This window comes from Zalophus californianus, chromosome 1 (genome assembly GCF_009762305.2).
Source record: "Zalophus californianus isolate mZalCal1 chromosome 1, mZalCal1.pri.v2, whole genome shotgun sequence".
NCBI lineage: Eukaryota > Metazoa > Chordata > Mammalia > Carnivora > Otariidae > Zalophus > Zalophus californianus.
This window is the reverse complement of record NC_045595.1, coordinates 112,220,737-112,246,708: the sequence shown is the minus strand read 5'-3', so window position 1 is coordinate 112,246,708 and position 25,972 is coordinate 112,220,737. Positions and strand designations below refer to the sequence as shown.

The 25,972-nt window shown below is 33.9% G+C and overlaps 1 protein-coding gene across 1 annotated transcript in view; it reads right to left on the bottom strand.

Annotated features, from left to right (window-relative positions):
* Window positions 1–760: 760 nt before the first annotated feature.
* The window catches only part of RSRC1 (arginine and serine rich coiled-coil 1), a 300,250-nt gene continuing 275,038 nt past the window's right edge, over window positions 761–25,972 (bottom strand). Inside the window, exon 8 of the mRNA XM_027585584.2 lies at window positions 761–795. Within this exon, the coding sequence (XP_027441385.1) occupies window positions 776–795 (20 nt within the window). The 3' untranslated portion in view covers window positions 761–775. The remainder of the gene's footprint in view (window positions 796–25,972) is intronic.

Genomic DNA, 25,972 nt, shown 5'->3' with positions numbered 1-25,972 from the left:
ACAGTACAAGTGTGAAAGACAGTCTTTGTTAGTAACGGACACATACAGAAAATACTAACAACTCATATTCTAAATACTGACTGTATAAAACTCATACTTTTCTGCAATACTCGAACCATATCCAAAATTAATTTATCCTTCCTTAACCATGTTCATTTTCTTATGCTTTCTCTACTTTTTATATCTAGATGGCTTTACCTCTCCTATACTTAGTCAATTTTGTAACCTATATACTAATAAATTCATAAACATTTTTAATTTGCCCTCTTTTATATTTATTATTTCTGTGGTTCTAGTTTTCACTACCTGAAGCACAGTTCAAATCACATTATTCTGTGTATAGAGGCATTAGCTCCTGAAAGCCTGTAAGTTTAATGAGCACCTACCATGTGCTAGTCACTCCTATTAAAGGACATAGGATTTGTTCTCGAACAAAATTCCTGCCCCTATGGAACTTACTTTCTAGTAGGGAAACCTGATGCTTAGACACTACTTAGGTATAAAATATAATGTTAAAGAGTAATGAGTGCTATGAAGAAAAATAAAGCAAAAAGATTATGAGACAAAGAAAATAAAGCATAACATTGTGTCTCTCCATCTTCAACTATGCCTCTAGCAAGTACCACGTGTTATATTTGTCACTTCATTTCTTCTGCCTTTCCTTATAGTACTTTCCTTCTGGCCTGTAAGCTTTAGGAGCCTGTAAGCTTTATGATTCTCTGTATCCCTCTAGCTCCTCTCATCTTGCAGATATTGAATTCAAATGCACCATTTTTTATGAAGTCATCAGTGCTCCTAGAAGATGACAAAAAAAAATCTTAATTCACTCTAAATGATTATCGGCAACAATTAAAATGTAAACAAAATCTCTAATTTGCTCATTTTTCTTCCTGCTATGGCTATTTGCCTCTGCTTATTTCTTAGCTATGACATACGGTCTTAGTAACGTTTATAAATTAGTTAATGTTTATCAAGATAGCAAATCACACTATATTTGCATTACCACTTCTGTTCTCTGCCTAGATGGACTGTCACCTTTATTAAGGGGCACAGTCTGCCAGTGTTGGCTAAATTTAGCAAAGTAATAAATTGTGCTTGTGTTTACTCTCTGATTTCTAAGTAAAATTGCTGTATTTTCAACATAACTTTGATGACTAAAAGTCCCTTAATCTTAGGGTTAAGAAAATAAATTTTACTACTGGCACAATTAAAGCCAGCTGATCAAGGCACCTAAAGTCAGTCTCAGCACAGGTAAAGAGCATCTGATGGAATGCCTATTGTGAAAAAGCTCCTTGGGGTGTTGTGTATCCTTCCCTGGCCAATCCCAACCTCTCTGACACAATCTCACCTCACAGACAGGAAAGCCGATGTGCAGAGTGATTACATAACTTGTGAAAATTATATGGACAATAAGAGGCAAAGCCAGGATTAGAATTCAGGACAGCTCTCTCCAGTCCTTTCAGGGTTGTTTTCACTAGCTCTTGTATTTCTGAAACTCGACCTCCACAAAATCTATGACATAGGGCAGGTAAGACTGAAGGATGTTGTGTTAAGCAAAGTTAAAGAGGATTACTTCAAAACTGCTTAAAAATCTAGAATATGTTAATGTATGCTGACATGATCTAAAAGAAGCACCCAGGATTTTCAAATGTATTTGGTGAAAAAAATTTTTTAACGGAACATTTATTAATGGAGCAACATGGACAATAGTTTGGGGAACTTAAATCTGCCTCTTTTTTTTTTTTTTTAAAGATTTTATTTATTTATTTGACAGAGAGAGAGACAGCGAGAGAGGGAACACAAGCAGGGGGAGTGGGAGAGAGAGAAGCAGGCTTCCCGCTGAGCAGGGAGCCTGATGCGGGGCTTGATCCCAGGACCCCAGGATCATGACCTGAGCCGAAGGCAGACGCTTAACGACTGAGCCACCCAGGCGCCCCTGCCTCCTTTATTTTCAACTTATTTTGACTTCATTAAGGCACAGTTATAAGAAGCCAAGGATACACGGTTTACATATTATAAAGAATCTCTGAATTGATTTTACTTAATCTACCAAATAATGTAAGTTGTGAGGCAAATATTAATTCTTAGTGGTAGGTCAGGTCCTCTGAGTTCATTACCCAAATGTGATATTTTGATCACTTAGGAACAGTGGTCATTGCATGTACCTTTTTACAGATACAAAAATGAACTGTATGTGTTTAAATTAGTTATAAAATTAAACAAGTTAATGGCATGTTTTTTAATAGATTGAAAGGAACTTTTAAAGACGTTCATATTCCTAGAATTAATCATGTTTTATTCCCATTTCATGATGAAGGCATTTGAAATCTGCATTTCTGGCAAATATGTTTAAATTTTAATTCTTCCTTTGACAACACGAATATTTGATTTCAATTGCTTTAAAACAAACTCTAAAAATCAATAACAAAAAGGACAAAGTAGTTTTGAGACTGTGATAAAAATAGGTACTAAAATGCTACTGGTTACAGAGGATCTGTTGCGAATAGGTCAGCTCAAGGTCCCAGGTAAACATATTGTTTGTGTCCTGAAGCCTTGTTTTCTGTATGCTTATACTCTCAGTAGGGTCCTCCTACTCGCGTCTAAACATGGGGCCACTGCACCCTATCGATCTTCTTTAAATCTCCAGAATAATAAATTTCAAGGCAACACAGCAGAAGCCGACTAAAGCCCTTTAATTACATCACTGCTGAAAGGAAATCATTGATCAATGGCATTATGGGAAAATAAACTGCCCCCCAAACCAGATCAAAGTCAATAAAATAGCTGACTAGCTGTCCCATTTGGGACTTCTGCTAGATTAGTGCTCATGGACAAGCAAAAGAGATGATTCTAATGCATGCTGCTTACTGTCTTTTTGAAGCTCTCCCTGGCAGGTGTCATGCTCTGAGCATGGTTTTTGATTACTCTAATTAAATATAATATTATCAACAGATCTTCATATTGATCCTTAAAATCCCCCCTTCTAAATGAAAAATTAAAAGCCTAGAGAGAGGGCCTCATAGGATACCAAGTTATTTTAATTATTTTACTCCTTTCTCCATTTTCTTCATGTTGTATTATTCTAATATTTATCAATATCAAGGTATCAATTAGCTTAGAAATTTTAAATAACATGCAAAATGAATAATTTCATAACTTGCTCTTCCTGAGATTAGACAAATTCAGTTTACATGAAGTTACATTCCTTGGCTAAAGTCTAAATAAATTGTTTTTCCTAATAAGTGTTGCCGACTGTGTTGGTCACTATTCTTTACTGATGGTGTTATTTAAATACATTGTCGAATACATGTAATGCGATATGGCAAAGAATTCTTTTGTCAGGTAATTAGTTCAGAAAACTGTAAAAACATTTTTTTTAATTTTATTTATTTATTTGAGAGAGAGAGAATGAAAGACAGAGAGTATGAGAGGGAAGAGGGTCAGTAAAAACATTTTAAGAAAATAATTTTATAATAGCTTATGAACATGTTTATAGTTTCCAAATAGGCAAGATAATTTAAATGTTTAATGTCCTATTAATTCCACACATGAACATTTCAAGATGTTTTCTTCTATTTCATAAAGAATAATAATCTGCAAACAAATTTGAAAGCCTCAAATCTCTTTTCAAAAAGGAGAAAGTATAAATTTAGAACATTTAAATATTTATAAACTTATCAGCACTTTAGTATTGTATAATAATAAAATGTAATGTTATCTCTAAAGTAAATTTGAGAATTTTGAGAATAACTTAAATTTAAGAACGTACAAAGGGAAACCTAAAATATCAGATGAATGACTCATTTATGGGTATTACTTTAGCAACTCGACCCAGGAAAAGCTAATAGCCATGCCTTCTTCCCATTCTACATTTCTTCTTATTCATTCCCTATTCCCTCAGGTGGTTCTCATTGCTAATGCCCAAATGGCATCAACCTGTTGTTTAGCACATCTATGAAAAGGCGAGCCTGCTGGCTAATTTACCAAGGGATTAAAGCCCTGAAACCACTTCAATCTGCTACTTTGTTTCCATGTAAAACCCTTACCCATGACACCAGTTCCCCATGTTAAAACTGAAAATCTCTTTAAAAGAAAGAAAAATTCAATGTGAGAACTGTTTGAGAGAGAAACTGTATGCCAAAAATAATATTCTGTGCCCGTGAACAGCGCTATGAAATTGCATTCTGTTGGTCAAGTCCTGCGTCATATATTAAAAAGAATTTCAGGTATTAAATGTTTACCATTTCGTAAAATTAACAGAATTAAAGTAGGCACCGATGGTAGTCTGAGGGAGTACTGGGGGACCAGGAGGACTAATGTAAAACTGGATACAGATTATACTTCATCATTGTAGCATACTATTTAATTAAAATTCACATTTGTTTGTATTTTGTTGAATGTAAAACATTATGGTAACTGCATTAATTCACACTGGAAAACAAAAAACAAATAAGCAACTTCTTGAGGTTCTGAATTAAAAATAATAAAGACCTAAAGATTCATTATTCTCACAAAAATTGATAGGCACACATACCCATTCATTTTTCTACATGAAAAATATCTGTTAGCTCTATTTTTTAAATCAGAACAAGCTTTAAGTTATACATTTTATGCAAAACACATTTACAGTTTTTCCTGTTCAGTTAAAGTTTATTTATAGTTCAGTAAAAATCATAGCAATATCTTCCGTTAATGACTTTTTTAGTTCATAAAAACCATTACAATAGCACAAAATCTGTGCTTAGAGGTCATTAAAATACTGAAAAAAAAAAACAACCCTATATTTTTAAGGGGTATTCATTACCCAATTTGAATGAAAGCAAAATGAACTGAAAAAATATGTAGGGAACCTATATTTAGGTCCTACTGAATAGATGACTAAAATGAAAGCACATATTCATTATATCCTTGCTCTAGTTCAGTAAATCTGTTTTACCAATAACTTCAGGACTATCGGAATTAAAGCAGAACTGTATATTAGAGAGGATAAGTGTCCGTTTTAAAGTAATCAGTTTTCTCTAAATTTTTTTTCCCCAGGCCAATCAAAAACAAATTTCAGTAAATTGACTAGACAAGCCATTATTTCACAATATTTCACTGATGTTTATTTATTATAACCCTGAGAAGGGAGAAAAACAGCACAATGACAAAACAGTTGACCCAATAAAAGCTAAATTATGAAGTAGTTTATAGCTTATAGTAGTGACCTGGAATAGATCATTCAAAGGGGAAGACAAATATTACTGTTTCTCTCTTCATTTCTTTACTATCATGACTAGTGTCCCCTGAACCTATTGGTGCCAACAGCGCAGATTTGCTGGAATGAAAAACAATGCCAGCAATGGACGTGTCAGTGCCAAAGGCTTAAGAGACAATGAATGTGCTCTAAGTTAGGATCTGTATGATATTCAAATTCAAAGTACTTCACATAAGGGCAGGACTCTCAAGGTCCCATTTCAATCACAATTTTATTATAGTGACAAATATGAAATTCTGACTGCCAATAAAAATACTGAATTTGATGTACTTCTGTGCGAAATTCGTGGCCTTGAAAGATATTCTGCAAGCTGTCACCCCCAAGGATCATAATGGATTTGTCTTTAAAGAAAAATGTTTAGAGTATGAATTACCAAATATATTTCATCTAAGTTTTCACATTTTAAATCTAGGATTATAAATTATTTTTCTTAGTTCACATTTACTGACAAAATTAACATTATGTGGAATTTTGAGATGCCCCTTAACCAAGAGTTATAACAATGAAATATATTTTAAGTATTTCTTTTCAACCAGAACAAATGTGAATTTTTTTCATGGAATGGTATGTTCAATTTTATAAGGTCCAAATTAAAATCATTAAAAAAATTCTAATTAAATTGCTCATAAAATACAAACACATATATAATCAATACTATAAAAAGTAATAATTTCAACTTTAGCCTTTAAACAACAGAGAAAACAGTGATTTTCATTTATTTTAAATAAGTCAAGCAAAAATATCAACTAGAGAAACAGGGTGGTTTTTCCAATATATATCTCCGTTGGGGTGTATTTCCTAAAAACTAAATTCTTGAGGCATGAAACTACTAAATTTTACTTCTGATTAAAATGAAATATGAAGTAAACAGGTTACTGTTTACGTCCTTATCTTCATAGAAGCACTCACTTTTTTTTTTACTTGAAGAAGAAACAGAGAATAAGCTATACAATGGAGAATAATTTCTACCATCCCCCATAATTCACCAAAACCAGACTGCTTCTGTGTCTCTAAAAAAGGAAGGAAGACATTGGATGCAAAGCTTCAACAAACTATTATTACATGCTTTTCCAGTCCATTAAAAGAAAGTAATTTAATCAGTTTATAGTTTCTCAGGAAAATCTCATTCAGAGAAATTTTATTGCCAGCTATCTAAATAGTAAATACCTATTATCCTCTCAAAATGAGTTTTTGCTTGCCAAGGGCAAACCCATTGCTGTTACTGTAGAGCTCTGTCAGAGAAACAAGAAGTTAAAAAGGTTATAAAGATACCATTAACGTCATGGGACTGTCTTGTCAAGACTCAAAAATACTTAGTAATTGAGGGTTTTATTCAAAGTGTATTAGCACCCACATAAACAGCACAGTTAATATGATGCTTTAGGCTTTATTTTGTTACAGCCTAGCAAAATCACCTACAAACGGCTGAATACTGTAAATGTATCTGCTGGAGAGCACAACTCATTTTATCATCTGGTTCTAGCGTGAGTCTTTGAAGAAAATGTCAATAACACACACACAGCTTAAAGGCAAATCTAGATCCAACCAATGAGACCAACAGAAAAAAAGCATAAATGATAACTAATTGGTCCTAACAGCATGTGCCTTTGATAGAAGTCTGAGGGTAAGCAAAGGGCAAATGCTCTTTATTTGATTTATATATTCTAATTTAAAAAGAAACTGCTACAATATAGCTTACTTTAATGTTCATTAATATATAAAACTATGAATGATTACATTGAAACAATAGAAAATAAAATAATTCTTTTATCATTTTACTTGTTAATCCATTGATGATTTCCAGAAATAAAATGATCTTCTACACCAATTTACTAATTTTAAAGCTACCTATTTACAGAGAAAATATTATACAATTTTTTACATTTATGTAAGTACATAATACAACCCTTGAACTTACTCACCTGTCAGCTCTAACAATTATATAAACAATAAACATTTAAAGAAAATCTTTATATTTACCTGCCTTCAATTTTTGAATTACTGATTATACTATGCCTATACCTCAGATCATTGTCAGTATAAATATGGATATACAAAGTTTAGAAAAAAGTAGCCTGATGAGGGACTGATGTTTTGATAAACATCAATATTTACTTTTAATAAATCAAATATAAGCAGAGTAGAAGGGTGAGAAAAAGGTCTCAGTAAGGTATTTTCTGACTGGGGAAGAAATTGGATGGTCAAACTTTAAGGGCAGCATATGTCAAGTGAATGATGGAAGCACAGAAATAATTAAACTGTAGCTACAGTTATGCAAGGTAGAGTCAACTAACCCAAACACGACCGCTGGGGAATGAATTCCTTTCAGCCTTCAGAGCCCAGCGCTGTACTACTCTCTCCATTCACTTTTTCTAGACTATTCCCACTATTCCTTTTCCTCTACACCTTGTATAAAATTCCACTATAGTTAGCACAGTGACTGTCTTCAGACAGGGAGTGTGTTCATTTCTGTATACTTAGTACCTGTCATGTTATCTACACATACAGTAACGGTTCAAAAAACGTTCATTAAATTGGCCTTTAGGCCATGATCTTATTTGGGCTCCAAATCATGGTGATTTGTTTCTGTGAACTGGCCAAAGACCTTATAATATAGTTTTCAGTGGATCTCCATACCTCTCTTTATAATAGACAATTATTAAGCATGAACATTTTACATATCAAGTATATTACTTCACTTGAAGGAAATCTAAAGTGATTCAGAAATGATGCTTCCGGAATCTATATACTTAGTTAAGTTTATTAAATGCCTTATTTGCTAACAGGAAAAGCAGTTAAAGATACTCATCTTAAAGTTGCTATATAAATGATCAATCCTTAAAAGTTTAGGAAGTAAAAGAGAATACTTAGGATATGCAATTTCTTAGTCACTTCTTTTAGTTCTCAGGCAATCTAATTTTTATCCAGATTTTTCTCTTTCCTGTCCCAAACCATAAGTAAATAAATAAGTGAATAAACAAAAAAAGAAAGAAAGAAAGAAATGGTGAGGGGAGCTGTTGTATGGTTCCAGCCTGGAAAAAACAGATTTCACTACTGGTAGGACTGAGGGAATGAGTGGGTACAAACAGGCAAAAGGTTCTCTATCTGATGATATTCTCTTTCTCTGAAAATCCAATCAGAGAGGAACCACAAAAACATCTTTACCAATTATATCTCCAATAGTACACCTTTACAAAGATAAATTCTAGTATTTCCTGGGAAATGTGATAAAAATATCTCTCTGAGATTCCATCATTTGGAATAAGTAAATTAATTGTGGATACCCTTTAGCAATATTTTCTCTGTTCCTCATTATTCTACTTTTGAAGGGAGACTGTGTGACTACCTAATTTTTTAAATTCCAAAAATAGTACCTGCTTAATGGAGGAAAATAACCAAATAATATAGACGCATATGAAGTAAAATCTGAATGTCTCTACCCTTACTCCCATTTCACGGTATTCATAACTGCTCCACAACTTTGCATGAACAGAGGTCATGCTCACAATGGGTAAGAACAGACCCTAGAGTGATGTTCACTGGAATTTTCTACGATGGAAAATGTTCTATATTTGTGCTGCCCAAATAAGGTACACAACGGTTAACTCTAATAAAGAAATAATTGTTCAGCATATACAGAAAAGGACCCAGCTGGACCAAAATTATCCTCTTTAACTATAGCAGTAAAAGGCTTTCCCTTGTTAATTAGTAAGGAAAAGCAGCAATTAGTATCAGGACGCATTACATGCAAATTTGTAGAATATTGTATACAGTATGCATAGTACATTTTAATTAATTTTATTCTAGAGGGCGAATTCAGTCATTCCCCACAGAGCTCTTTGCCATCTTCATCTTAAAGAAGCCTTTCACAGTATAGTTTGCTTCACTTAACAGAATTGGTAGTATCTTACTGTCAATGTTCCCTAGATGGGCAAAATAGGAAAGCAGCAACTTTTTAAGAATTTTGGCTTAAAAAGGCTTATTTCTCTTAGGTGTGCTAGAGAGAAATGCTATAAATGATCCCTACTTTATATTTATAATTCAATACATTTGCCTCCACTGACCTGTGAAAAATATCTAAAACTAGGTATTTTTGAAATGTCAAAGCTTCATTTGACTTTGATTTGACCCACAAAATACTTTTTTACTATGTCAAAGTACCACTCTATTATTTTACTACTTCTCCAGGGCTTTGGATTAGGCCTGGGCTCATGTCAATTCCATTCCCTGAGACCGGCTACCCTCCCACCCCTGAGTAATCCAACTTTTAAGCTTTGTCTGTCAACAATAAATTCCCAGAGATCCCAGAGTCAGCTCCTGGCAAGGGAATACTTACTTCCAACTAGCCACTAACTAACTAACTAACTAACTAACTAACTGACTGACTAACTAACTAAGATAGATAGATGATAGATAGATAGATAGATAGATAGATAGATAGATAGATAGATAGATAGATAGAAAGATAGATAGATAGGAGCCAAGTACTTTAAGTCAAAGGGTCTTAATTCTAGCTCTTCATGTTTTTACTTTTAGTACAATTCTGAGTGTGGGAAGCCTAAGAGATCTTTTCTTTCTCCTGGCAACTTTTTAAAAAAGATTTTATTTATTTATTTATTTGACAGAGAGAGAGAGTGAGTACAAAGGAAAAGCAAAAGAGAAAACAATGGGAGATACAGCCCTTCTTTGGGGGGGAGGGGAAATAAATAACAGTTCTAAAAAATAAATGTAGCACTGATACTATCACAGAGAATACTCTGTGATATATTATAAACTTGTAATATTACTAATGCACTATTTTGTGTCTTATATAATAATAACAATCCTTTACATTTAACTTTCCCATAGCTAAACAGAGAAGGTATGCAATTGTAATTTGCACCTTAAAGATAGATCTAGTACACAAAAAAATATATAACAGTAACCAATTTGGGAGTTATTGTAATATATTTAGTATTGCATACAAAAGAAAATGTGGGTCATTTACATTAAGTATTCTTGAATATTCAGTGGCCTGCACTTATTCTTTCCGATAATATCACCGTGTGGGTACCAAAATTACAATGCACACAAATCCACTGCTCAAATAAATTTCTCTTGTATACAGGATAAACAATTTAATAAATTAAAATTAGAAATAACCATGTTCTTTGATGAATCACTTTCATGAATACTACTCATGCCTTACTTCTCAGTGCCCTTATCTGCACTCTGGGGACAATAATATTGTTCTATTTATTTCATAAAATTGTTGTAAGATAAGAGAAATTATATGTAAACTGGTCAGTACAATGCCTAGTAAATTATAAATACCCAGTGAGGCAGCTACTACAAAACGAAATACATACTTGTTAATACTATCATTATATTTAGGTTATTTTCAATTTGACTTTGTTTGGGTTTGTTATTTTAAGATCTTTTCTACTGTTACATAAAGTGTTACATGTAAACTGCCACAACATGGAGTAAACTGCCACAACATTGCTCTTCGCTCTAACTTTCTTGATTGTTCACTTTCCCCATTTGGGCCAGGCTCAGGCCAGGTCCAAGACGACCAGCTTGGACAACAGCTGTGCAGGGTAAACCTGGCTGTGTCCAGGCTCCACTTTACTGGACTCAATTTTGTACTTCTGAATTCACTATTCTTCCATGAAAGGACTTTTGGTGTAGTATTTTCCTTTTGGCTTTGGGCCTTGAGGCACTTAATTTGACCTAACACTTTCCCAACTGTCACCTCATCGAAGGGGTTCAAAGACAAGGCCATTTTTCTGTTTCTGGCCATAGGCCCTGAGATTACCATCCCATAGTCACTCCTCTGAATTAAGGCACAGGAAGATTGCTACTTAAATCTGTTATTTGAAGAAATTTTGCCTAAGCATATTTATCAGATCAGATTAAGATATCCAGAAGGAAATGAAGTTCAAGTACAGTGATTTCTCAATGGGCACAGTAACTGTCCCTAAGGCACTCTGGAAATTTGTGATGATGTTTTTACTTGGAGTGACTGGAAGAGGCATATGACATTAAGTAGGCACAGGTCAAGGATTCTAGAGTTCCTGCACTGTTACAGAAACAATTATCCTATGTTCTGACTTCTGAATGCCCTACCAGACATACGTAGATGAAAATCCTTTTTATAATTATTTGAGTTTGGAATCTAATTATATGTAAACACAAAGTATTTTTTGACATGGCTGAACTCATGTTGAATTTTCCGTGATGCAACTATACTTGGCAGACTGAAAGAACATTATACTTTTCTTTGTTCAAAGCTTTACTGAACACCATTGTTCACCATTTCATATTACTTACCAGGGGCACTGTCATACATAAGTCTGAATTGCCCTGATATAATATACTTGTATTAATCTGCATCTCTAGCTATTTCATTCATGTGTGTGTGTGTGTATATGCATAAAATACATGTATGTTTATGTGTACATGCACAACCTTACTTTAAAAATGTGAAATGTCAAGAAAAAGTTGATAATAGTTGAATATTTGAAAGTGAGTTTTCTAGCTTTGTCTACAATTGAATATGCTAATGTACCTATTATGCCCCATTTTTTCAAATGAAGGTATCAGACTGTTAAATAGGTAAACATTCTACAAAGAAATAGTAATGTTTTATGCTAATGTTCACCTGAACCTTCTGCTCTTCTATTTCCCCATGTTTTTCATATGGAATAATTACTGATCTTAAAATTGTGAAATACAAACTTCTTATAAGCATCTGTAATAACTGACTACTTCATAATGTTTTCTATCATAGTTTTACCCATGTTGTAAACAAACCAAAATACTTTATTACAAATCACTTTCTGGGGCACCTGGGTGGCTCAGTCGGGTGAGCGTCTGACTCTTGGTTTCAGCTCAGGACATGATCTCAGGGTCGAGATATTGAGCCCCGTGTTGGGCTCTGTGCTTACGCAGAGTCTGCTTGAGATTCTCTCTCCCTCCCACTCATGCTCTCTCTCTCTCAAATCAATTTTTTTTTTAAAAATCACTATTATTTTTATGTCTCCCTTAAATTAGTGAGGAAACCATTTTTTAAAATTGTGTGTATTGGGGTGCCTAGTTGGTTCAGTTGGAAGAGTATGTGACCCTTGATGTGAGTTCGAGCTCCATGCTGGGTGTAGAGATTACTTAAAATCTTAAAAAAAAAAAAAAGGTAAAATTGTGTGTACAGATAAGTTATATTCTCTACAGAATTTTACTTCAGGAAAGTACAGAATATTTATCACAGAAAGAAACTAGTAGGACCTACAGGGTTGAGAACCACTAACCTAGGAAGAAGTCACACTAGTCTCCTTTCCCATTGTTGAGTCAAAAGAATCACTGAGCACATTAAGTCTTTGTTCATTGTAGGGAGTAATTAAAAGCATGAGTTTATGTCTATGTAATGCTGGTAAAGTTACTTTATTTCTGTGGGCCGTTGTTTCCTCATCTGTAAAATAGGGATAATAATATCCATTCATGGGGTTGATACTCAAATTAAATGAATTATTATGTGTATAATATCTGCAAGAGTGCTTGGCATATAATAATTGTTCAATAAGTATTTGGTATTATTTTTATTTGTTACTAGTACATGCAAGGCCTAGAATGTACCTTCTTTGCTTTCTTACTAAGAAAACCCCACCAATCATATTAATGAGAATACTGATCAGCAGAAAAAGATGTGGGAAATGCAGAGATGGTGTCTTTTTCTAGAGAGGTGAGAAACTTAGGAAAACATACAGTTGATGAAACAGTGATGGGAATTTGCATTGGGCAAGTAAAATATCAAGGAAGCTATAAGGGAAAGGGGAGCAACATCAGCCTTTAATGCTAAGTTTCATTTATTCTTCCTTAATTTCCCTAGTTAGAGCTAATCATTGTTTCTATAATCTGTTGTCCTCACCCATCATATGTACAAAACTCTGGGTTATGTAACAGTCTATCTATATCTGTTCCTCCAACTTGGCCATAACTTTCATGGGTAGATCATAGTGAAGACTAATTTTATGTCTCCCATAATGCCTGGTAAATTGTCAAAATATATGTATATTTATGATTAGGTCCTAGTTATGTTGCCATTTTAAATCAATGAGACCTTTGACAGGTTCTCTAACTTCTCTCAGCCTCATTTCCTCATGTTTAAAAATGGAACTAAAATATCTGAATTGCTTATTTCATGACAGTATGTGAGAAACATGAAAAAATGTAAGGGATGATGTTTTTAAAATGGTAGAATACATAAATGTATAGTGATATTACTATTAATATATCAAAGATTATTTTTCTATAAATGTTAAAATTCATTACACTGTATAAGGTGATTTAATCATGTCTAGGACTAATTTCTTAAAAATAAAATAATTTATTTCCAATTTTAATGAAAACTAGAGAGAAAAATCAATCCACAAGAAAATTTTACATTATATTCATATTTGATGAAAAACATCTATTTCAGTAAGTAAAGGAAGTGTCAATAGCAGTCAGCTAATGCCTGACAAAGATCAACAAACATGAATATTGTGCTAGGTAAATCTTCTCAATCTAGTTAATTTCACTGATTACTTCTTCATAGTTATTTGCCATTGACTTCAAGCACATTAAATGAAGTTTCTTAGCCTGCCAAGATGATAGATAACATTTCCGTGCATTCTTTTTATCACCATGGTCATTTTTAGTGTACGTGTGTATGTTTGTGCATGTGTATGTATTAATGTCTCTGAGACATTAGACATGGCTTAGACATGTATTAATAACAAATGTATTTCACATGTGAGTTTGGGTTATATTATATTTTGTTATATAAACTAAGAAATAACATGTACTTCATGTTTTTGGGTCCCCCCCCAACAAATGAAATGTATCTTAGTTCATTGTTGTCTGTTCAAATATTCATTTTATTTCATGTACTGCCATGGGCAACTAAGTCATTCTTTTCTATGATTTCACTTTATGGTAAGTAATGAAATAAATTTTTTTCTTGGTCTAGTAAACATGACTGAAATTATGGTCTTTGGACAGTTACATTAAATAATTGATTAGGAAATTTAAGATTATGTAATTACCAAAATAAGTGACTGCTCCAAATTTTTACATCATAAACATTTAGATATTGCAAAAAGACAAAAGGAGTAGGAGGGGGGTTCCTCAGTGGAAGAAGAACTAGTCCTCATCTCTCTTTTGTAAGTCTGCATTCTCTAGATAAAGAAAGGTTCAGGGAAGTTAAACAACTAGGCTATAATAACAATGAATATGCAAACGAATTGGGCCAATTTTCATTCTGAGGGAAAAAAACATAGACTAGTTGGAACTCAAATCCCAATTCCTATAATATTTCTAAACTCCAGGAAAGAAAAAGTTGGTGATGAACAACTCCACAGGCATAAAAATGCGGTGATATTCCATTCACTGAATACTAAGTTTAATTGCTTAGTTATTTCTTTTAGGCTAGAACATGAATGAGAAGTAAATGACAGTATGACAAGAAAATCACTCCAATACAGCAATATTTTTCTAATATGTAAATATACACCTACATTAAGCACATAGTCCCTACCCCTGCCCCATAAGACAAATGGAAAAGACACACAAAGGATTCAGTCTACCACCACTACTACCACCTATATATATTCAACATAAACCTATCTGTTCTGTCTTACTGATTTTCTTTAACCACACTCATCCTAACCTCTCACTTTTTTTAGTTTATAATAATACATACCTGATAAAATGCTTACATAACAGGCACTTTGTAAGCTATAAAGAAGATCTATCTGTAACTATTCATATGGTGATTACAATTTCAGTTTTCAGTAATCCAATATTTCTGTAATATTTCGAAGTATTAAAAATTAGTATTTTTCTTCATGTTATACTGTCTTGCCATTATTTTTTTTTTAAATGAAATGGGATTTGTGCTTTGACATGCTTCCAGAAAGTTATGTTTTGCATTGAACTCCAACAACAGAAAGCAATTTGGCCACAGACAAAACTCCTCTCCCCGCCATCTCCATTTAGAAACCCTTGTAAGGTATTACTGTTTTAAGTCTCATTTCCCAGGTACCGGGTTATTGTACTACTAGTGAGGCAGAGTAATTTGAATTTCCTCCAGAACCAATCTGGATACAATTTACTTCCAGAGGTCTCTGAAAAAGTCATCTTCCAATCAAAAGGACAGGGAGAGGGTGGGACTCCTTAGGAAAAACAATAGATGTGTTGGGGGTGTCTTAGTCAGCTCGGGCTGCCATAACAACATACCACAGGCTGAGTGACTTAAACAACCAAACTTTATTTTCTCACAGTTCTGGAGACTAAAAGTCCCAGATCAAGGTGCCAGCATGGTCAGATTCTCATGAGAGCTTTCTTCCTACCTTGGAGGTAGCTATCTTGTCACTGTGCCCCAACGTGAGCGTGGGGTGGGGAGGGCAAGTTCACCGGGTCTTTCTTTACAAGGGCACCAATCCCATCAAGAAGGTCCCACCCTTGTTACCTCTTCTAAACCTCATTATCTCCTAAAGGCCCCATTTCTAAATACCATTGTACAATGGGGATTAGGGTTTCAACATATGAACAGGGGGTGGGGAAGACACTTTTCAGTCCATAGCTAGAGGATAAAAAGAGACAAACTTGGAGGGAGGCTGCAAGCCTGGTCCCAGCCCTTCCTGGACACTAACCACTTTCTTTCTCCAGCAGATTTCCACTGCTCACCACCTTTTTGTCTTCCAGGGTAAAATCTGCTTTCTTAGGGCCTGACTCCTCCTTGTCAAGATAATTTATTTCAATCAGGACCTCCTCTCCCAATCATCTCATAGTAGAGGGACAAAAGATGTAACCAAGAAATATCCCTCAGAGGCCCTGGATTTGTCGTAGGTGAGATGCATCTGAGGATGAACTATAGATGACACTGTCTCACTTTAAAAACAAAATATCAGTATTAAACTAGTATTTAAGAATTATACAGAATAGAAATGTACATATTAATGCCATTTTGCTCTATCATATAATTACTATCTTTGTGCTACATTAACTTAATTATAAATACAAAGCAGGCACTAAAAAAAAGTCCCTTCACTTTCCTCCCTCGTCCTATTACATTTTGCTTCACTACTTCAGACTATTTTGCCAAAGTAGATATCCTTTTTGTGGGACTAAAGGCCTGGTAGTAAATACTTACTTGTTGCTACTGACTGATCTATCAACATAACTGTTGGTTCTGCAATGCATTCCAAACTGTTAAACAGTAAAATTTTCATGCATAAACTTAAAAGATATTTATTCTCCTAAGATATAAGTTTAAAAACTTGGTAAGAATATGGACTAAGTGTTGTAATATATGGAAAGCACTTAATTCAATACTTTGTACATAGTAAACACTCAGTACATGTTATGTATGTCCTTTAAGGTAATCTTAATAATTTTTTTTCTGTACTGATGAGAATAAATGGGATTAATAAAGTATATATTACTTTATAAATATAACTCCGGCAGAGCCATTTGCTCAAAGTCTCCTGCTTGAATATTACAATGACTTCTCTAATATGCTTCATAAGAGAACAGAACTAGCATCTGAATTTCCCAAATGAGGCAAGAAGGTTGTGTTTTACTTTACCACAGAACCTTTAACAGATGAAGAGAATTTTAACTGAGTGTAAGTCAGGTGCACCCTCAGATCTTGGCCATGAGTTGCAAACAAACCCCTTTATGTCTGCCCTTTTGTTCAAATGACAACTCAGAGGCCCTCAGCTGCATGGTCAGAAAAGATCCCCATTTTTGGCAGACAGTTGGAAGCTAAGAAGACCTTAGCACTACTTTACATGGGGAGTAAGATCAGTAAAAATCCTTTTTCTCTAATGTCCTAGAACTTTGTCTCATTAAAAGTAGAGCAATCAAAGTAAGGTTTAGCTTGAGAGAAAAATCATTTCTAATTTTGGCTAATATTAAGGCTTCTAGGAAAACAAAAAAATTTATATTATCCTCTCTTCTTGCTCTATTTTGGTTATCATGATTATATTCTGCTCTAAATTAAATGAAATAATATAGGTGATGTGCCTAGCATATCTGGTGCCCATTTCCTTAATTTTTCTAATAAAATCAGAATGTGAACAAGAAAAAATGGTGGATCACCACAATTTGCATAGTAAAAAGGAAATCAGAAAGATTTCCAACCCCCCAAAAACTTTTTCATTCTAGTCAGCATGCTGCTTCTGTCTTCCCTCCTTTAAGAGGCATATAATTCAATTTACTTCACAATAAAGACTATAAACCCTACATATCTGGCCTGTAAACTCTGTTAATCAGATGGATTCTGATAAAGCCAATGTTTCCAATTTTTAAAGCCTACTCCCCACCCCCCCCAAATTAAACAACTCAGCCATATTTGTGGTCCTTAGTTTCTTCATAATAGTGTGGTAGTCTTACAGTGTAGCCTCAAGCAGGAATCATGTTCAAGGCCCATGTTAACAGTAGTTTAGCTGTTACTAGTCTATTAAGGAGCTTAAAGGTGAAACTCTTATTCTAACTTTATAATGAGAATAGACTGGGTAAGCAGGGATTTGCTTTACTGGCAAAACTAAAATGTATTAAATAAGTAAATAAAATAAATACTTAAAATTACTAAAACTTGTTTTAATTTAAACAAAATGTGAGAAATTCTTACATTATGCTTTTTCTAATTTCTTCCTTAATAAATGAGTAAGTTCCAGTTTAAAAAATCTGATAATGGCTTATTATCCTGAAAGACAAAGATGATGTCCACAAAGTTAAAAAAACGCTAAACCGCTTCAAATAAAAGTATCTTTCTAAAGCATGTACTGTGTATAGTTTCGGAAATACATAATTCCTTTAAAAACTTTTTCACTCAATACCTTGTAATCATCTCTAAATCTAATGGGACATAAGCGCATTTCATCAGAGATGAAATTCTTCAATGACTGCTAAAATGAGAATCAAAAAATTATTATAATCTAGTAGTTTGGCTTGCAGCAAGCATTAATCAGAAGTCATAATAAATCCACATGCTTCTTTAGACAGCACATTAGTCAAACAGTTTTCTATGATAACGACGTTGACTAATGGGCTCTGAGTTAGAAGGGTCAATCATAAACTCATCAAATGCTTCATTTAATTTCTTAATTTGGACAAACACAATTTGTTTATGGGAAAGATATCAGGTGTTCATGAATGAATAATGGCTATGAAACCAAACTCCATTAATCAGCTCATGATTACAAATGACTTAGAGATTGTTTATTCTAATTTCATTCATTTGGGTCAACAAAGAAAACATGAGCAAATGAAACCATTTGAAAAAAATGGCACACTTATTTCCCATATTTAATAAGGCAATGATAAATACTCTTTCAATAACTAAATCAAAAGGACTTTATTACTCAGGTTGATACCATTCCTTTTACAACTGAGTTGTTAATGCCTGTGATTTATAAGGAAACCAGGTAAAAAAAACCAAATACCATACAGTATGCTCCTCAATACTAAAGTTATACTCATTTTATGACTTCTCTGATTCCTTAGGCAGAGGTAGTTACTCCTATGTTCCCACTGCACTTTGTAACTTTGCCTGACACCCAGTAGGGCCTCAAATATTTGAAAAACGGATGAATGGCTTAAAGTAATATGTAATGGTGTAAGTATCTATCTGCAGAGTTCTGTCCTATCCTAGACTTTGAGCTCCAAGTAGGCAGAAACAGTACCTTAGAGGAGAATCTTTACATTTCCATTACCTAGTAGAAGCCCTGCACAATTTATTTTCATTCAAATAAATTATAAGGAAAAGTATTCTATCATGTAAAACTCTGATTAAGTAAATTTAGTGACAGTAAAATTTGGACTGTTCTGCACTATTTTGAAAGTACCTCAAACGATCAACTGAAGAAAAAGCAAATGTCACTGCTTTTTAATTACTAAAAGACATCAATTCTCCCTTTACCTTCTCTTTTCTTTCTCCACTGCCACTAAAAGAGCTTCTCATTGGACTATTCAGGACTGCGGACTGTTTCAGCAGCTATCAGGTGCCGTGCTGGATAAGCCTAGTTTGCCCACGGGATCTGCTCTGTGACCACCCCCACACCCTGACCTGGCTGACGCTCTTCATGGGCTGCATCAGACAGGTTGCCTCCCGCCTCAGCTGCAGCTTGGGTTCAGCCAACAGAAGACACTGAAGCGAGATCAATCAGAGGACAAGAGGAAAGAGAGGTTAGGGTCTTTTTCCTGCCGGCCTGGGGTTTGACAGTGGCTGCCTTTCTCTTCTACAGGCCCAGTTTCTGTTGGGATGGCTCTCTCTCATAACAAGTTCTCTTCCCTTTCTCTTATTAGGCCTAGACGTGGGAAAGACTCACAGCTATTGCTAGGCCAGAAATCTTGATGATTCTCCTTAAACCTGTCTTACCCTTTTAGTAGTTCCTTCATTAAATTATCTGTTTATGCCTTTGAGTGCACCATTTATTTCCTACTATCACCCGAAGCCGTACACTTGTTCATCTTTGGCTCCCAATTCCCTTCTAAGAGCCTGGAGGTCTGAGGCACAGTCTATAATCTATAGTTTGTTAGCTTAATGCTGGCCTGTCTTTTTTTTTTTTTCCTTTTCTTTGGTCTCAGCATGCTGATCCCTACCACCATGCCTCAGGAAATTTAGACTTTGCTTTGGGTAACTTCCTGGTAACTACTTCTACTCCTGCCTTTGTAATTGGACCCTTAATCATGCCCTACTGATGGGTTGGTGAAGAAAGTTTCTTGGTATCTACTCCTGATTCTTTATCTGATTCCCTCATTTTAGTTTTTGGTCCTGACCTGCTGAGTTGCAGGTTTTTAGATTAGGGAAAATAAAATAAAATAAAATTCTTAATAAGTAGAGGCCTATAATGAGTAGGCTACTTCATTTAAAAAAAAAACTGGTACATAATCACTTATAAAATACATAAGATATAATTTATGACCTCTTTTATTTGTATTTTAATAATGCATTTTATTTAACTCAATATATCCCAGTATTTTAATTTCAATGTTGTAAATATAAAAATTATCAATAAGGTATTTTACCTTTTCTTTCTTCATGTTTAGTTTTCAAAATTTACAGTGTATTTTACACTTACAGGACATCTTAATTCATTCTAGCCACATTCCAAGAGCTCAACAGCTACATATGTCTGGAGGCTATCATGTTGGAGAGTGCAATGACCTTTTATTTATTTATTTATTTATTAAAGATTTTATTTATTTATTTGAGAGAGAGAGTGAGAGAGAGAGAGAGCACATGAGAGAGGGTAGGGTCAGAGGGAGAAGCAGACTCCCCGCTGAGCAGGGAGCGTGATGCGGGACTCGATCCCGGGACTCCAGGATCATGACCTGAGCCAAAGGCAGTCGCTTAACCAACTGAGCCACCCAGGCACCCAACCTTTCTTTTATTTAAAACAATTAATCCTTGTTAGTTATGAAACAATTTCCATAGAATTTTTTTAATACTAAATATATTATAAGAAAGGAATATACTAAGTACCTACACTTATGGAGGGTGAATTTCATGATTTAACTCTTTAGAGCTAACCTATTAAATTTCCAACATGTAAATTAGTTGTTTGTGATTGAGATCCTCCTAAAATGTATTATAAACTTGTATGTTGTCTTTAAATTTTGAATTATAAAAGAAATATAAGCTTTTTTTTTAAATAAATCAAAGGACTGCAGAAAAGAAGAAAATAAAGGTGCACTATCACTCCCATTAATCTCCTCCTTGTCACAGTTTGGTAGGTGTTTCCCAGGGTTTTTTTCTATGCATTTTACACACACAGACACATACAAGTGCATTATGAAAAATACATACACATCAACATCTTATACTTCTGTTTCTGCATGGTGCTTTTTTCCCCTCAGTGATTTCATAGATATCTTTCCCTGTTAGTCAATACATAGCATTTTGCTTGATCTTCATGTCTTCTGGAGTATTTCCAAACTTTCTTCATCCTTTCATTGATGACTTACAGCATTGTTATGAATATCAAAACATCAAGTGAAGTTTAGGATATAAAACAGCAATATCCTTAAGAAATCATGTATAGAGATATTGCCAGTCAGTTAACACACAGTCTAATAGTTTTTGAGAACCTTTGTCTGCTGTTTATAAATTGTCTGTCTTCCTTGTCAGGAAGTATATGCATAACTTGAGTACTTACTACTATTATTACTAATTTACCCTAGTTAAACTGATTAAAGTTTAAAAACTAGGTATCCATGAGAGACTATGGACTCTGAGAAATAAACTGAGGGTTCTAGAGGGGAAGGGTGTGTGGGGATGGGTTAGCCCCGTGATGGGTATTAAAGAGGGCACGTACTGAATGGAGCACTGGGTGTTATATGCAAACAATGGATCATGGAACACTACATAAAAAACTAATGATATAATGTATGGTGATTAACATAACATAAAAAAAAAGAAAAAAAAATCTAGGTATCCAGAATAAACAAGGCATCAAATTCAGCAGAGAAAAGGAAGAATTTTTAATAAATGGTTCTCAAACTGATTAGATCTTTGCAAAGAAAAAAAGAATTTGTCTTTGGCATCAACAGTAAATTCCAGAATAACCCAAGAGTTAATGACAAAATATTCATAAAAATATAAAAACAATGACCAAGAGAAAATACTGACTAAATACTTAAGAGCTGAAAGAGAAACGCTCTCATGGAGTAAAGAATCTGGCCTGGTCCAAAGAGATTTGGTCTCTGTCTTTAGTACCTGGAAAGCCAGAGTGATTAGTGTCTTCATCATTCATGGTGGGTCTCTCAGATGAAGACTGATATATATGCTCATGAGGTGACTAAAGATGGGGTCAGCCACACACAGTAGTCTTAGCGCGGGGGTTGGCCATGGCAAATAAAGGCTGGCCAAGCAAAAAAAAACCCAACTATTTGATTAGAGAGGGCTTTTACCACATGATGTCAGCCCAACCTCTTGGAAGTGAGTAGGCCTGGATATTGAGTTCAATCAATCAATCAATCAACCATGCCTATGTAATGATGGTTGGATAAAATCTCTAGACACTGAAGCCTTCATGAGCAATACTCCATGATTAGTGTCATTCACTGATGCCCAGAGGGTGACACATCCTGAGGAAGACAGGAACTTCCTGTGGAACCGTCCTAAACTCAGCCCTATGTGTCTCTTCCATTGGCTGGTTCTAATTTGAATTGTTTCCCTGTAATAAATGTGACCATGAGAATAACAGCTTTCGGTGACATTTCTGAGTCTTTTTGGTGAAGCATCAGTGAATCTGAACGTGATTTTGGGAAAGCTCTGGACTTGTAGCTGGAGTCAGACAATTTCAACAGACTTGGCCATCTGGAGGACTGTGCCTTTAACCTCACAGTTTGGCTAACTCCAGGTAGTTTTCTAAGCTTAAATACAATAAAAGATGGATGAAAAGAACATGAGTATTTAAAAGATTGATATTCTTGACTAAGTAAAAATTTAAAAATTCCTTATGTCAAAAATTAGCAAATAAGGCTAAAAAAAACCCAGCATGCTAGTAACAGCACATAAAACCAAGATAACACATACAAGGATTGGTAAGATATTAAGAACAGAAAAAGCCAATAGGAAAAACACTAAGTGCCCACAAGAGTTAACAATGAAAAGACATAAACTTACAAAATAATTAAAAGGAAAACATAACGAATTAACTCCAAAATGATATGATAGAATATATACTATACATATTACTCATATCAGTAAAGTAAATAGGCCCAACTCACCTATTTAACAGGTATTCGAATTAATTTACAAAGGCAAGATGTAATTATATGCTGTACACAAAAGACACACAAAATGATTCAGTAAGACTAAAAATCAAATAGTGGGCAAAAGTATACAAGGCAAATGGGAATAATACAGCAGGACTGGGTTCAAATCAAAGTAGGTTTCAAACCAAAAAACATTAACTAGAAATAGAAGGACATTTTTAATGCTAAAATCAACAATTCAAGATGAAGAAATTATAGTTAATTATTTCTATGCACCAAATACCATAGCATTACTTTTATAAAGTAGAAATGACAGAATATGCAACAAAGTATAGATAGAAACAGGCTAACAATAAGGGATATTAATATGTTCTTAATGTAAGAGTGGTAAACTAGACAAAAAATAAAGGTAAGGATATAGAAGTGCTAAAAAGAAACATAACTAATAAGGTAAATCTTTATAAATACATATCAAATTTTATAATCTGTGAATAGGAGATATACTTTCTTCTCAAGTGTATATGGAACATTCATAGAAATAAAAAAGTTCATATGTTCCATAAAGTAGAAATATTACAAAAACCACTCAAGTCAACATATAATAAAACTAGAATTAATAATGAAACTGAATTGCAAGAAAACAAAACAAAACAAAACAACAAAAACCCTTTAACCTGTAAATTAAATAACTCCTTGATCAAAGGAGAAATTAAAACCAAAATCATAGAATTTCTAAAAAATAATAACAAAACACTATACTTAATTTATGGAATATGTTTATAGCAATAATAGAGACCAAAAGCTTTAATAACAATAAATTAGCTAAATTCCCAACTTAAAATGCTAGAGAAAGCAAACTGAAAGAAAGTATATGGAAGGAAATAATAAAAATAAAAGCAGGTTGGAAAACAGAAAAATTCAAGATCTAATTAATAAATCATCAAAATTCTCACTCTTAAAAAATAATGAAAATTATCTAACAAAGAAAAATATACAAAATAAGAATTGAACAGGAGGAAATAATCAATGAAACAGAAAATTACCAAACTCGTAAGAGACTACTTTGCAGACTTCTATAGAAATAAATTTGAGGGGCGCCTGAGTGGCTCAGTTGGTTAAGCATCTGCCTTCGGCTCAGGTCATGATCCCAGGGTCCTGGGATCGAGCCCCGCATCGGGCTCCCTGCTCAGCGGGGAGTCTGCTTCTCCCTCTGCCTGCCACTCTGCCTATCTGTGCTCTCTATCTCTCTGTCAAATAAATAAATAAAATCTTAAAAAAAAAAGAAAGAAATTTGAAAATGTAAGTGAAATGGATAATTTACTAGGAATATCCACTTTGCCAAAATTAAAATTTTTAGAGATTAGAAAACTCAAAATACAAAGTTTCATAGAAGAAATAGAGTTATCAATTACAAAAAAGGTACTAAGTCCATACTGCTTCATAGGCAGAAATCTACGAAACTATCAAAGATAGTTCTAATGTTGTGAAAATTATTCTTAAGCACAGAAAATGAAAAAACAAAAACAAAAGCTTCCAAGCTGTATTTATGAAGCAAGCATAACACTGATATGCAAAAAAGAAAATAATTAACCAATATCACATACGAATATTAATGTAAAAACTAAAGTGTTGAGAGTATAGAATGAAACATTATATTAAAAAATAACACACCGTTAACAAATGGGATTCATTAGAGGTTATACAAGGATAGGTCAATATTGAGAAATTCTTAAATATGACAGAGCATATTAAGAATCTAATGATCATATCAGCAGATACAGAAAAAACATTTGACAAAATCCAACATCTATTCATGATAAAAACTCTCAGTAAACTAAGAATAGAAAGGAACTTCCTCAACTTCCTTTGATAAAGAATATCTACAAAAACCCTACAGCTAATACCATACTTAATGGTAAGAACCTGAATGAAGCTTTCCCACTAATATCAGGTACAAGGCAACCAGTGTCCCATCTCAGTGATCCTTTTCAATATCACACTGTAAGTCCTAGCAAATGCAGTAAGACAAGACAAAAACAAGAAATTTCCAGAAAAGGAAATAAAAGGTATGCAGATTGGGAAGGAAGAGATAAAACTGTCTTTGAAGATAACATGGTTGTGTATGTAGAAAATCTGAAAGAATGAATGGACAAAAAAACTCCAGAAACTACTATGAAATTTAGAAAGGAACAAGTAGAATTTGAAATAAAAAACACAATACCATGTACATTAGTACCCAGAAAAACAAAATACTTAGGTATCAATCTAACAAGTACGTACAAGAGATGTATGACAAAAACTACAAAATTCTGATAAACATAAAGAACTAAATGAGTGGGGAGATATTCCATGTTTATGATAGGAAGACACAACACTGTCAAGATGTTGGTTCTTCCCAAACAGATTCAAGGCAATCCCAATCAAAATCTCAGCTAGCAAGTTATTTTGTGGATATCAGCAAACTGATTCTAAAGATTATTTGGAGAGGCAAAAGACCCAGAATAGTCAACCCAGTACTGAAGAGAAGAATGAAGGTGGAGGCCTGATGCTACTCAACTTCAAGACTTACCATCAGGCAACAGTAATCAAGACTGTGGTAATTATAAAAGAATAGACAGATCACTGGAACAGAAAAGAAAGCCTAAAAATAGACCCATATCTACAGTCAATCTTTGACAAAGAAGCAAAGGCAGTACAATAGAGGAAACAATAGTCTTCTCTATAAATGGTGCTGGAACAGAGGGACATCCACATGCAAAGGAAAAAAAATCAATCTAAACGTGTTATAGCCTTCACCAAAAATAACTCAAAATGGATCACAGACCTAAATATGACACAAAAATGATAAAACTCCTAGAAGATAACATAGGGAAAAACCTAGATGATCTTCAGTATGGCAACAGCTTTTTAGATAATACCATCAAGGGCATGATCCATGAAACAAATAGTTGATAAGCTGGACTCCATTTA